The 14652-nt window shown below is 39.4% G+C and overlaps 1 protein-coding gene across 3 annotated transcripts in view; it reads right to left on the bottom strand.

Annotated features, from left to right (window-relative positions):
- The window catches only part of grid2 (glutamate receptor, ionotropic, delta 2), a 560888-nt gene that overhangs the window by 89858 nt on the left and 456378 nt on the right, over positions 1–14652 (bottom strand). For all 3 annotated transcript variants that reach the window (XR_014923374.1, XM_085475651.1, XM_085475648.1), the window contains exon 11: positions 10041–10353. Coding sequence is in view for 2 of the 3 variants with exons in the window: in XM_085475651.1 (XP_085331777.1) it covers positions 10041–10353 (313 nt within the window). In the remaining variant the exon portion in view is untranslated. The remainder of the gene's footprint in view (positions 1–10040; positions 10354–14652) is intronic.

The raw sequence follows: 14652 nt of genomic DNA, 5'->3' as shown, positions 1-14652 counted from the left end.
GTGCGTGTCTGCACCTTTATGTGTGCACGCTTTAGTGTGGCAACTTCTTAACGCCCTCCCAAAATAGCTGCGGTAAAAGTCCTCCTCTGAATGCGTGTGTAAGTGTATGTACCATATGCAGACTGCAAACTGCTTGACATTGGACTTATTAAATAAACGTTCTTTCCCCTCTTCTCTCTTCCTTTTTTCAAGCCTCATCAGCACTTTTTGCCTCCTTTTCACCGTTGAAAGGAACATAAAAATGATGGGGTCAGCAGAAATTTCTTTGAGCTTATTTACAGGCTATGTTTCTCCGCTCGGCTCCTATACGTGGATCAATACAGTCTGTGTACGATATAAGGGTTACAACAGCCAACAGGAAGTCGAGGCTGTATGTGCCTGTGTTCATGTGTATGTGGCTGCTTTGTATTTGCTTATTTCTAAAGGCCACAACTAACGGCTTTTCCCAGACAACATTTCACACACCAGTGTACATCCAATCCATAACACTAAGATTGCTGAAAAAGTCACAAATAATGAGGCTATTTCTTAATATCCCTCCCCGATAGTGTCCATACAATAACAGTAAACATAAATAACATAAAAACTGTGGACGATTGTTAGATAATGCCTTTTACTCTCAACAATTAATCCCAAAGAGGGTGTTAAAGGAATTGAGGAAAAGTTTGATGGAAACTATTCCAATAGCTTTGTGCGTTTCAAGCCCACAGTAACAATGGAGCTTCCCATACAAAGAAAAAAAAGAGCAAAATAAACACGTACACTCACAAAAAGGATGTAATACAAAGCCAGTAAGAACAGTTATACATGTGCACATCCACAGACATGCATGCAAATTGCATTAAGCTGAAAGTACAGTACTGTGGACTCATTATAGGTGGCTGTATGCAGACTGTGTCTTGTTCAATCAAACCAATAAGACCATGGCTGCCTCTCTGAGTGCAACTTCTGACAGATGGCTCTCTCAGCAATTTTCCCTTTGACTAGGACAAAGTGTGTGCGTTCCTATGCACACAAGTGCTCACAAAAAATACACTTCTTAGACTTCTCTCTTGATGGTGATTGTGTTTGAGTCGCTCATATTCAACTTTAACAATGTCATTCTCAATATTTCGCACATTGCACGCCACATGCCCTCCCTCTTCCTGTCACTTTTCTTGTCTCATCTTCTTTTCCTCTCCCTTTTTCAAGGGCTGCAGGTCCACACACACTGCCAGGTTACACAGATCTGCACCTTTTCTCATTCAATAACCATAAACCAACACGTACTGCATACCCCAGGGGTGGGCAGTTTTTAGTCTTCGCTTCTAATCTGTAATGTGAAACCCATCGAGGCTTTGAATTTATGCACGTATGGCACTAATATTTTGAGAGGTACACTAAGGAAAGTTTGATGTGCAAATCCCACTTTTTCATCCATGTGTTAGCTAGTTAACAAAATTTCTGCCCATGTTTCAACTACTAATTTGACCTGCAATTGCTGGGGAAAAGTTTAGCTTGATTTGTGTTTGCCAAGTGAAGTAGATCGGATGATAGCTGAATAAAAGACAGACAGATATGTCTTGATTTATTAGAGATACTCCTGCCTCAGCAGACACTATAATGACTGGCTGAGCACTAACAAGGTGTCTAACAAGGTGCGAAACAACCAGCCCTCCCTCAGTTTGATCTCTTTTGACTGACCTATCCTCCATTCTCCCTCTTTTTAAAAAAAATTCTATCCAGCTGTGGGATTTTGCAATGTTCTTGGGGTTTGGTAGAAAAAGAAGCTGCCTTGTTAAGATAAATGATCTCATAAATCTCGCAATTATGTAGATTTGTGGAGGTTTACTGAGTGAAATCAGGACTTCATTTGTTGCCGTGCAAGTTGGGAAAGAAGAAAGTAGTAATTTTGCTCTATTGCTTTTCTGACAAGCGTTAAATCCTATAAATGCTATCGATCCTGCACTGGTAAATTTTATAAGCGTCTTATCAGTTATGATGTGTTTACTAATTATGTTGTGAGCTTTTTGGATTTTAATTTTTGTGGACAAGTTTTAACATTTGCCCAAGAAATGCCCTAAACAACTGTACATTCATTCAAATTCAGAGAACAAAAGTTACTGTGAGCACACCCACCAAGAAGCAGTTAGATCTTTTTTTTTTCCACTTGCATTCTGCACAATGCCTGACCTTTACAACACATTCACTGGGAAATAAACTGCATCCATTCAGCCTGTTTTCTCGAGGCAGTTAACAAAACAGTGCCCAAAATAAATATGCTTGTATTTCAATTAAGCCACCCTCCTCATTACTGTCCCTGGTAGCTACAGCTTCTTGGACTCCCTGGAGAAAGAATCTGGATAAAACAAGACCAGCAGATTGCAGTGTGCTTTGGAGCTGCTTTGACAGATACACATTTAGTAAGAGATAAACATCTTCAGTCACTAACAGCATGGTAAGATGCAGGCAAGCATGATATTATATGTATTTTAGTTCAAGAATTTTTTTCCTTTGCAAATGTTTGCAATGCATCTCGCTATTTGTCCTCACATAGCTCGTTTTTTGCTGACTGCAGATGAAAGTTTGATTACATTTAAGTATGATTAAACATTTAAAGATGGGAAAAACAGAGAATGCGAGAGAAAGAGTACACAGCATGTAAGAGTCATGTAAAGATATGACCGAACAATGCTTGTCAACACAAAATGGACATTTGAATGTGTCGGTGTGGTAACACCAAAGACCAAATCTGTTGCCCTACGCCAGCTATAAAAAAGAGACAAGGAGTCTTTGGCATTTTTCAATTTTTAATGTGCTTCTTCATGTAAAAAGTGAAGCTGTTTAACATTACTTTGTTATGCATTTTGAATCTGGAAAATGTCATGTGTACTAACAAAGTCTCAGAAAATCCCCTGATGGAGACAAAAATGAAAGAAGGCTCATGAAGAGCAGTTCCTATTCTTAATAATAATAATAATGCTAATACATTTTATTTATGAGCGCCTTTCAAGTCACCCAAGGACACTTTACAATAGGATAAATTGTAAAGTCTTGATATAAATTAAGAGCAAGAGCTAATCCAGACAAGAAGAATCATAATGAGGAGCTGGTCAAAGTGACAACTGCACAGAATTACCATCTCCCTCTATGTATAGAAACAACTGTTTGAAATGCCAGACTTCAAGACATCCTCATTTCTGGTGAAACTACATCTTGATATTCAGACAGGAAATCTGCATAAAGGCAACGACACTGCTGCATTTACAAGAATATAAATCGTATTTAACCAACATCTGAAGTCTATACTAATACAGTATCACACAAGAAGTGAAAATTCTCACAAACAGTGGCTTTCTACAAATATACTCTCACCAGACACTTTATTAGGGACACCTGTTCTACTGCTAATAAAGGTAATCATCTAATCAGCGAGTCATATGGCAGCAAATGCATTCAGGCATATAGAAATTTGGATAAAGTTCCAACTGAGCACCAGAATGGAGAAAAAAGGTGATTTAAGTGACTTTGAATGTGGTTGTTGGCATCAGATGGGCTGGTCTACATATTTCAGAAAATACTGAGCTGCTGGGATTTCCCTGCACAGGAATCTCTAAGGTTTACAGAGTCTGATTGGACAAAGAGGAAATCTCTAGCATTCAGCAGTCCTCTGGGTGAAAATACTAAACAAGCTCAGGAAGACAACAGTAACTTAATCACTTGTTATAACCAAGGTATGCAGCAGAACATCTTGAACCTTAATGCAGAGGGGATGCATCACACTAAATCGGGCTCCACTCCCGGTAGCTAATAACAGGAAACTGAGGCTGTACACATGTGCTGTGGGATTCAGATGGTTGAGTCAGAATTTGCCGTAAAAAGCGTGAAAACACAGACATACCCGGCCTACAAATCTCCACCAATTATGTGATGTTATCATGCCAATATGAAGCAAAATATCTAAGGAATGTCTCCAGTTACTTGCTGAATCTACATCTCAAAGAATTTGAAGGCGTTCTCAAGCTGGTATTAAAAAGGTGTGACCAGCGCACCTTTATATGTGGAAATAGACATTGTTGATGACCATGAGGATGATGAAAAATTTTGTTAACTAGCTAGCTCAGCCACACGCTTTACTCAACCCTCAAACATCTGTCCGCATCACACGATTGCAGATATTTCACTTGAGAAAGAAAGCAGTGACTGAAAATTAGTTTCAACATGATTTTTTTTTTTAGTGATATTTATAATTATGGATGCTTATAACTGAGTTTAGGACATCTATAAACCAATGTTACTTTTAGCTGTTATTATTTATTATAATTTGCATGTTTATTGAGGAATATTTACATTAACACTTTAATATCATAAGAGTAAAAGTGAAATTAAACAAATAAAAGTTTTTATACCTATTTTGACTTTTTTTTTTAAATTCAGGTTCACATATTTCATCATTTTGTTTCCTCAACAAATACAGATGCAAACATCAACACCGGTTTCTCTGTACTGCCCTAAAAAAGAAATCTAATCAGATACTGCAAATACTGAGCTATGATCAGGGATTTGCGTCTCACAGTTTGTCTCTGAGTTTGTCTGTGACAGGAAAATGTCAGCTAAAATCTCATTTTCTGAGCTTTCCTTGACAGTTTGGCTCACTGGCCCTTAATAGTCAAGCAGATTTACATAAAAGTAGCAATAAAAAACACCCTATAAGTACTTGATGGCAACGTAAGACTGGATCGATTTGTAAGAACAGAAATTTACTAAGTACAGAAACACTTTCAGACAAATGTATTCATGAGAACTCAGTACGGGGAATTTTCACTGGCAGAATCTAGGACCCTCATACTGAAGTACATACTTGAGTAAATGTACTTAAATAACTTTTTGCCCACTGAAGGAACGAGGGGAAGACAGATGTGAAGAGGACAGAAGGTACACATCCTATTCAAACCTGCTTTTAGGATGAGATTGCACCAGCTGGATGTAATCATACATGAGCAGAAAGAAAGAAGTGGACAGAGGGGGCCAAGAGAGATTGCTGCTGAATGGAGAAAAAAGGGGAGAAGGACAGGAAGCAATTGTGACAGAAACAGGAACAGAACAAAAGTGCACAGAGTGGAAGAGAGCGAGAGAGAGATGCATTTAATGGAACTGCTGAGAGACGGTCTCTTCTCACTGTGGCGCATCTTTGTTGCAGGAGAGACACTTTGAGGGAGACGGGAAAAAGGAACAGAGGGAGGAAAGATGGAGATAGAGGGTTGAAGTCAGGAGGGGTGGATGTCCTAAAGTTGGGTCCACTTTACAGAAGCACAAAAGAGTCGTTAGAGAGGGATAATGGATTAGAGGGAGTCATAAAGAGAGAAAGAGAGGAAAGGAGAAGGAGAGAGCAGGAAAATGATGATAACGTTGGCTTCCCAGCAGTATGGCACAGCAGAAACAGAGATAATGATTGAGGGAGAGACACATAGAGGAACCAAGAGACAGAATGAGGAGTGCAGACTGTGAACGCACTCACACTGAGAAAACTCAGCAGTGAGTACAGAGATTTGGGGAATGGAGAGAACTGGGGGATGCTGGGTTGAAATGCAAACGGAGAGAGTAGGGAAACAGATTTTTTTTTTTCATACAGTACAGTATATGGTTCTCCAACAAAGCTCTCTCTCCTTCACACACATAGTCACATACAGATAGATACACAGCAGGGGTTGGTGGGAAAAGGGAGAAGCACAGAGAGGAAGAGAGAGATGTTTGGAGAAGCAGATGGAAAGATGAAAGCACTGATTGTGGCCTATGAGCCTGACTCTGTGTGTGCTTGTGTCTGTGTGTTTGTGTGTGTGCGCGTGCATTTTTTCATACAGTGAAAACTAATTTTGTAAGAGTGTGTGCTGTATCTGTGTGATTGCATATGCTTTTCTCACAAAAACTGTTGTAATTGAGCTATAGCAGCACTCACACTGACAGGTAACACACACACACATATGTGCAAACAACACCAAAAAACAAAACCCAAAATACCAGTCTGTTTCTCCATGGTGTTTGTTCTCCCCTACTGGTTTTTAATTATGGACACCAGAAAGTGAGAGAATGGCTGACAAAGATTTGCATAAGACAAATATTCAATTTGACAACAGAGTTTTGCTTTTGACTCTTCTACTTTAGCTGAAATTCTGCGGGCAAAACTTGGGAGTCAGGACAGGACAGAGAGGAAAAGGAGAGAAGTTTGAGGCAGACACGGGGAGACAGGAAGTTTAAAAGAGGAAACGGGACGGGGAACAGAGTAACCTGTCTATCTCAGTTTCATTGCTTCTTTTTGTCAGGATGTCCAACTTGCATAACAGAGCTTCTCTCCCTGCTGCACAGGTCAGCAGATATGCGGCCATTTACCCATTTCAATACCGACAGAGTTTATAGCAAATTTGTTCGGTCTGGCCGTTTTTGCTTTCATCTCGACGAGAGAATGTAGCCTTGGATGAAAAAAGAAAAAAAAAAGTCAGTCAAAATAAAAAGTGTTGCAGTTGTTGCAGTTCTAAAACGACATATGTTGCAGACGCTTTTTGTCTGTCATTTTATTTCTTGGCTTTCTATTTTATGCTTCCTCCCTCCTTTTTATATTTGTCTTAGTCTTAGCACTTTGAGGTTTGCTATCAAAGAAAGGGATCACTTATTAATTAATTGCATCAATACTGTATTTTTTTTTTTAAATATTCAATGCAATTCTTTAGAGAGACTTAAACATGCTGAAAAACGAACATTTTAATTTGCCTTTGGATTTATTCTGTCTCTAATATCCCTAGAAAATTCTGTTTATTCTTTACAGGCTATAATTAGAACCACATTATTATCCTCAGTAATGACAAACACTTTAATTCCATGACATGTAAATGTGTCTATCTCACAAAAGCTTCTTCCCTTTTGAGCACGTATTGTTGTCTGCAGTTACGCTGAGTGAGGCAGGCCCTTCCGAATAATCTTTTGAGAATTTTGGTCTGATGTACTGCAACTTTCTTCTGACCATCCTCCCTGCATGTCATCCAAACTGCTGTAGGGTGTATTGTTTTCTATCATCCTGAGTTCTTGCATGTCACCCTCCCCCCTGCTCTATCTTCGCTGCCCGCCTGTAGTGGCTCATTTCAGATCTAAAACCAGGTGTACAAGACTGCAAACTAGTGCATATCCCCATCCCTCCAGGCCATGTTCTGTCCGAGGCCCTATATACAAGTCAGTCAATGCCCTGCACTAAGCTAATGTTGTCTGCTGGGCTGGTGACCTGGTAATCACTCATCCCAGCCTTGCCTCCCCCGTCCTCTTGGTTCTGAAAAATATTGGAATGACCTTCCCACCTCAGCCAGGGCTAACGTGCAACACAGCAGAAGCTGAAAATTAATCTCCTTAGGAACATTTCCCATCTTTTAAGTCATTTCCTCTCTTATATAACCTTTCCTCTGCGCTGACTGCTTACATACTTCATTCTTACCCTGGATATCTTTTTTTATTGTGTGTGTGACTGTGTGTGATCGCCTGCAAATTTACTAATTTTCCTGCACTTCCAACTTTTAGTCCCCCTTGAGGACTGCTAAAACACTTACATTATATTTGTGTTGGCAGCAAAGGAGACACCGTCTGCTGTCAGATGGATTCTGTAACTTATTTATTAATCTTTAATATCATAGACTAATTCACCTTATAGCTTCCTGTTGCTTTATGGCTTTTTGCTCTCTTTCTTCCCCTTCCTGCAGCATATCGTCAAACTATATCTGTGAACAACTGATCTTTTTTTTCCTGCAGAATTTTCTCTTTGATGTGCTGTTTTATTTGAGAAGATACTGTATTACTAGTGCATAATAAAACCAAATCCCATGATTTTATTTGTCCCTTTGATGTAGCAGTTAGGAAGTCAAGAACCAAGCAGCAGATTTCATATGATGCAGTCCCTCCCTTTGCGTCTTTATACACGCTTCCTTCTTCTGTCTCTTTCACTCTCATTGAGACCAATTAGAAATAGTTAATGGAGTACAGATATTTTTCCCCACTACATCTTCTGTACACACGCCAGACTGAGAGACCTCTGGGTGAGGTTGTAAACAAACAGGCTGCTGCCCTAGTGGCTCACATGAGCCACAGTGAAGAACAGAATTTGTAAGGCAGACTCTTAGAAAGGAAGAAGGGGAAAAGATGAAAAAATGGAAGTCAAAGGGAAGAAGAAAAGAAAAGAGAAAGGTTTGTAAAAATCAGTGTAATCCCTTTGCACCTCTCTGTTTCTCATCTCACCCTTGCTCCGTCTTGCAGTGAGTGACAGAGCCAAAAGCAAAATTCTGGCGTCAAGTTTGACTATTCACTCCCATCACTCATCTCCTGCTGTGGGTGTCTTTTCATCTGAATCAATTTTCCCTGGGGGTAATATTTCTAGGTGAAGCACAAAGGTCTGGGACATTATAGAGGTGCTGTGAGAAAGCTGCTGAATGAATATTCAATGTACCTGTGTGTGTGTGTGTGTGTGTGTGTGTGTGTGTGTGTGTGTGTGTGTGTGTGTGTGTGTGTGTCATGTAAAAAGTCCAGAAAAAAATCTGTAGACAGAGGAAAATATCAGGAATGGTGAAGCTTAATAGTACTTCCTGAACAATCGGTCATTTTTGATGAACTTGACTTGTTTGATGAACAACCTGACTGAGTGGTGCAAACTTCACAACCTTCATTTTCTTGGGAAGTGAAAAACATGCCACTCGTTTGACATACTCTGTCTCAGTAAGCTCTCTTATTTTCTACATACCATATCATACACAAGTGCAGGACAACCCCACTGTGGAAGAATGAGATCCTTTCTCTCTCTTCTTTTCTTTCTAACGATGCCATGACTAAAATGTTAATTACAGCTAAAAAGAGAAATGATTGTGAATATCAAACAGCAATTAGCATGTATCATCATCATCATCATTACCACCATTAGCTGCAGCACAAGATGGAGGATTATTTACCAAATGGCGAAATGCTCATCAGTTGCTTATTCAGGGCTTGAAATGTTTCACAGGCAGTGTTAAAAAAAACATTCCTCCTTAAATTTGCATAATTAATGTTGCTTAAAAAATTTACTATTGCAAGGCCCAGAGCATGACAACAAAAGAGCACTGTGCTCATTGGCAAATAGCACATATTTTGCGAGAAACCCAAGATTGAACCTGAGAATATTAAGATGCTTATCTTCAAAAGTAGCTTCTATATTCTTTATATGGATACTTTATGAAACACATGCCCTAGATGGAAAACAGACACATTCGTATGCACACACACAAATACACACTCCTAACTCTTTTGAAATTTTCTCCTTATGCTGTGCATCTGTTTCTACGCCGATGAAATTTAAATCCTTTTCCACGTGTCAATTGTCTGATCTTCACACCTGAGCACAGCCTGATGAATTCTGGAAAAATCTTCAGACCGATCACCGGGATAAGGCCATTATCTTTCCTTCAATCCATGTGGAACAAAATGTCTCCTCCTTTTTGTTCTAATTTGACTATTGTGCTATAACACGAAAAGGCAGTTCACACCTATGGTACTCAGAGGAGCTATTTTATTTTATTTTTAAATTAGATTGCTTTCACAAGCTCATTTTTTCCATCTATGCTTCCCATCCCTACCATTATTCCCCTGTTTTACCAGTGAGATAGACCCTGCAAATAAGCCATGCGAAAGACCCCATCGACCACAGCGGCCCAATGCATAAAAAACATGCTTTGTTTTAAAGGTTGCATTTGTTTTAAAGGTTGTAGATTATTAAGAGATAGGTTTTTGGGAATGTATTCTTGCAGACAGGGTTTGCCACCCTGTCAAAATAAATAAAACGGAAACTTGAACTTTCCAACATTTGGTTAACATTGTGAAAAGGTCTAATGAACTCAAACCATGACCTAATCAGATCTCATCAGTCTTGGTGCATAAACATAACTTAAGCAACAAGTGAAAACAAAATGACTAATGAATATGACTAATAGATAAATAAATAAACCATTATTCTGCTGCTGCTGAACTTGTGTTTCACCCCCTCTATCCTGCTTTCTTACCTTGTTGTACAAACGAGCCGTACACGAACCACATGGAGTTGTACAGCGTTGTTGAAGACACAGATCCCATGGGGAGCCGAGGTGGGTTGAGCCAGTTGAGCAAGTACACCAGGATGCCAACGAGGAGCACGGTGCCTGCGATGCACGCCCACAGTGACAGGTCGAAGGGTGCCAGGCAGGCAAACATGTCCACTGTGCGCTCAGCCTTGCGCAGCAGAACGCCCACAGAATAATCCATGTAGCGTGTGGTGAAGTCCACAACGCTCTCTCGCTCAGGCGTGATGGTCAAGGCAGAAAGTCCCACATCAGCTCGCTGCAAGAGGCAAAGAAGTTTGAAGTATTAAAACTGTGAAAATGTGTCAGTGAGGAAGTCAGCTGAAAAATGTGGATTCTTATAACAGCCTTAAAGTCCATCTGCGCCTTCTCATCACCTAAAATAAAGAATCGAAGGACAGCGTGCAAAAAATTTAACAGTTATCTGGAAATATCTGGCATAGAGGAAGAAAACACATGTCACAGTGATGGTAACTAGTAGTTACAATTACAGTACTTTTAAAAATGTCATAATGAACCCCCTTGTAACACCCTACTAAATTTAGATATATCTGACAGATATCAGCAAGAGATTTAAATCCATATAGGCCCTGGCTCAATTTGCACTTGTATTCTAATATGTGGCGTTTGAATCATTTACAAATTAATTAATTAATCTGTTTTCTGTCAGTATGCTTTCTGAAGCACTTAAAACCTTTCTCTTCACTTGTAAGGGTTGTTAAGAGACAACAAATGACTGCTTTAAATATGTGCAAAGATTTTAAGTTGAAAAAACAGCCGTCACTGAGTGCGTCTGCCAAGGAAAACAGGCTGAGCTTAGCTTTAATGCAGAAACAATGATGGATAATTAAAACGTTTTCAGTCCCCAGTGCTTGACTAGCAACTGCAGACATCTGCTTATACTATAATAGGGATTTAAGATGCTGCTGTGAGCGCATGCTGGTGTTTGAAATCTATACTACAGTGAGAGAGGGCACATATTATGAACTTGTTCGATAATGAGATTTTCTTTGTTGCCATAAACAACTGACTCTAGCAAGTTAGGTGAATTTGTAGGCAAACGCTGAGCCCTACAGGTACCGTACACACAGATTATGTACTTATATAGACACAGACCACATCCACATTTACATACACACACAAAAGCAAACAAAAAACTTAATTCCCACCCTCCATCCAAATTTTACAGCTCAGTGAAAAAACAAAAATGCTTAAATGTGGAGAAATTGTCACTTACACTGCGTAAGGCGAAAATTTCAGAATTCTTGTAAGATGGCTGTGGGTTGGGACAACAGTGATATGCATACAACAGTGTGTGTGTGTGTGTGTGTGTGTATAGGATGAGATGAATTGCCATGCTGACACATGTGGTCAGTCAATATGAAAACTTACAGGAAGCACTCTGGGTAATAATTATCTGGTATAATTTGGTTTTGGAGAGATAAACCTTGTAGCTGACTGATGGGGAAAACAGAATTATTTGCATGTTCAGTTTATTTGCAACTTGTGCTCATCTGTGTACACATAAATATGCATTGTGCTTGAAGCATTTCTCGGTAATTTTGTGAGCCACTGGGGGAGAGGGGCCTAGAAATGTTAAATACAAACTGCAAGTATTCAAGGTCAAGGAAAGGAGAGCCAAGTCTTACAAAATCACTCAAGCCTGACACACAGCCGAAGGAAAATAATGAAGTGATGGAATCGGAAATTTCTGAGAAAACACTGCTCAACTGAAGAAAACAAAAGACAACAATCAAAGAAAAATATATACTTGACCTAGGGTGAACAAAATGTGCATCAGGTTAATATGATTTCATCAAAGGACATCAGCAGGTATTGTGCAGATGCAGATATAAATATGAACTTGCACAAACACTTTCACGTAGTCATAAAAAGGTTGTTAAAATTAAATTAGATCTAACTGTATAAAAATGGTGCGTGTTTGGGCTGGAAATTGAAAAAAAAGTTTTTCCTGCCATTAAGAGATGATCATGGCAGAAAAACACTGTACTATTGATTTGAAAGGATCTGGTAAGATGCACACCTCTAAACCACGTTTTTTAAAATCAAACAGTTCAAGATGCGATCAAAGTGCAGCAAAACTGAAAAGCAAGCTTTGTTAGTCGAAATCAGGTAACTGACCTTGGCTATTGAAGAATATCTCATTGCTTTGCCTCGAGAGGCTCATGGGCTGCTTTTGCAATGTGCTTTGGGTCATTATCTATTTGCACTGTGAAGTGCTGTTTGATCAGTTTTGCATCATTTGGCTGAATCTGAGCAGAGACTACAGCCTTGTACACTTTACAATTCATCCTGCTACTCCTCTCTGCAGTCACATAAAAAACCCCTCTTGTTTCATTGGCTGCTATATATACATGTGGTAAGCTTTGAATCCTGAGCTGTTTATCTCGTTTCCACAGCTTTGTCTTCCATCAGTGTGCTTTAAGTTAATATTGGTTTCATGGACCCACAGAATTTTTTTACAGAGCTGTGCAAGTCTTTTTTAGATGTTTTGTGGCAAAGTTTAATCTACCCTTTCTCTTCTTGAGCGTAACCAGTGGTTTACACCTTCTTGTATTTTCATTCATGAAGGGATCTCTTGATTGTAGTCTTTGGCAATGATACGCCTACCTCCTCAAGAGTGTTCATGAATTAGAAAGACGGTGTGAAGGTGGTTTTTCATGACCAGAGAAAGACTTCTGTATTCATTCACTTCAGTTGTCATAAATGATCTTCCAGGCCTTTTGGTGTTGTAAGTGCCTTCCTTTTAAGAATGTACCAGAGATTGCCGATTTGGCTACTCGAAGTTGTCTTATTTTGTTTTTATACTCTAATGATGGACACCTTGCCTTGCTTCAATATCTCTTTGGACCTCTTGCTGAGAGTTCCAGTGAACAGCTGCCAAATGCAACTTCCACACTTTGCAACAACTGATCTTTTATCAGCTCATTGTCATGGAATAATGAAAGAACAAAATGGTTGTAATTCCCAAACGTCTAACTTTGTCAAATCCCTCGATTTATAGATAAAAGCTCCCAATTAAATCACATCTTGGTTGCTTTGTTTAAAATCTAATACGGTGGTGGACAGAGGCAAAATTACAAAAACTGCATTAATAACCAAATATTTTTGGACCTAACTCCACTCTTTCCTCCCCTTTTCCACCTTAGTGTGTGAAGTTCAAAAGAATTGTTCACTTGTGAGTAGGGATGGGTATCGAAAACCGGTTCTTGTTGAGAATCAGTTCCCACTGTTTCAATTCCTTGGAATTGTTTGCCATTTTTGCAAACGATTCCCTTATCGATTCCAGTCGCCCCGAATGACGTCACCGCGTTGCGGAGCGTCATTTACCTGGCAGGAAACACGGCGCGTAAGCGGCTCAAACGCTCAAAAGTTTACGAGAACGGATGACAACAGGGCAACTTGCAATACTTGCAAAGTAGATACTTAATTTAAGGGAGGAAACACTACGAATATGCAAAAGCATTTGCTCACAAAACACGCGATGACCTTAAATGAATGTCATGTTTTTAATTCTGCTCCGGACTCGTGAATCTCAACCCAGCAGCAGCGGTAACGTTTGCACGTCCTCTCCCGTTAATGCGGCAGGTAAATAATCAACTAACAGTGCATATTATGTTAGCACGATCTGCCTTATTACAAAACCTGCTATTACTGTGCATTTAGGTGACCACGATGAGACGGACAGACAGAGTCTGGCTGGCTCAGATGCTGGCAGTTCTCGCTGCAGTCTACCGGTAGCGTCTCCTTTCAGGCCAGGATAGACGAATGTCACCGAGCAGTGACTAAGTTTGTGGTAAAAGGCTTGAACCAGTGTTGCCAACTCCTCAGTAAGGAAAATCGCTATTGGTTGTCCTAAAAGTTGCTAGAAGTCGCTAAATGACGTCATCGCCTAATTTGCATAATTGGTCATGCTAATCTAATTGTAACCTATGTTGTTGGAGAGAGAAATAACATCGTGGAAGAGACATAAAGTGCGTAAAAAACGTCCTAAATGCATTTAGAGTTTATTTAGAACTACAAATTAAATTTATTTTAGCAATTATTGTTTTTTTAAATGTCACAATTCCAACCCTGCTCCTTTACCTGGGCTTGGACCGGCAAAAGTGACCTGAAATAGGCACTCTGGTGGAGTTATTTTGTGTGTGTTTATAAGTAGTTTTAAACCTTGTGATCCACAAAACAGCATAAGAGTAAAACAGTAAAAGAAGAACTGACTGCGTTACAGCACCCACTGCTTGTTGAGAGTAAAATCGATACGCGCTTTCACGTCCTTTTTTTAGCAACTTTTTTTCTAAAAGTCTAAAAAAAAGTCGCTAAGGGGTCTGAAAACTCGCTAAATATAGCGACAAAGTCGCTAAGTTGGAAACACTGGCTTGAACCCATTTGCCACAGCAGATGCCCCCAATTTTAGGTAAGTGAATGTGTTTAATTGTAGGCAGGGTCATTACTGGATATTCTTGTGTAATTGCTACTGAATAATTTATGTTATGCTTTGTTATTGCTACAGAAGAATATTTATTTTATTATTTTACAT

The sequence above is a fragment of the Copadichromis virginalis genome, linkage group LG12 (genome assembly GCF_057382275.1).
Source record: "Copadichromis virginalis isolate Kocher_CV1m ecotype Utaka linkage group LG12, C_Virginalis_male_GT1.1, whole genome shotgun sequence".
Classification (NCBI taxonomy): Eukaryota; Metazoa; Chordata; class Actinopteri; order Cichliformes; family Cichlidae; genus Copadichromis; species Copadichromis virginalis.
The sequence above is the reverse complement of the archived record's forward strand: the minus strand, read 5'-3'. Positions and strand labels throughout refer to the sequence as shown.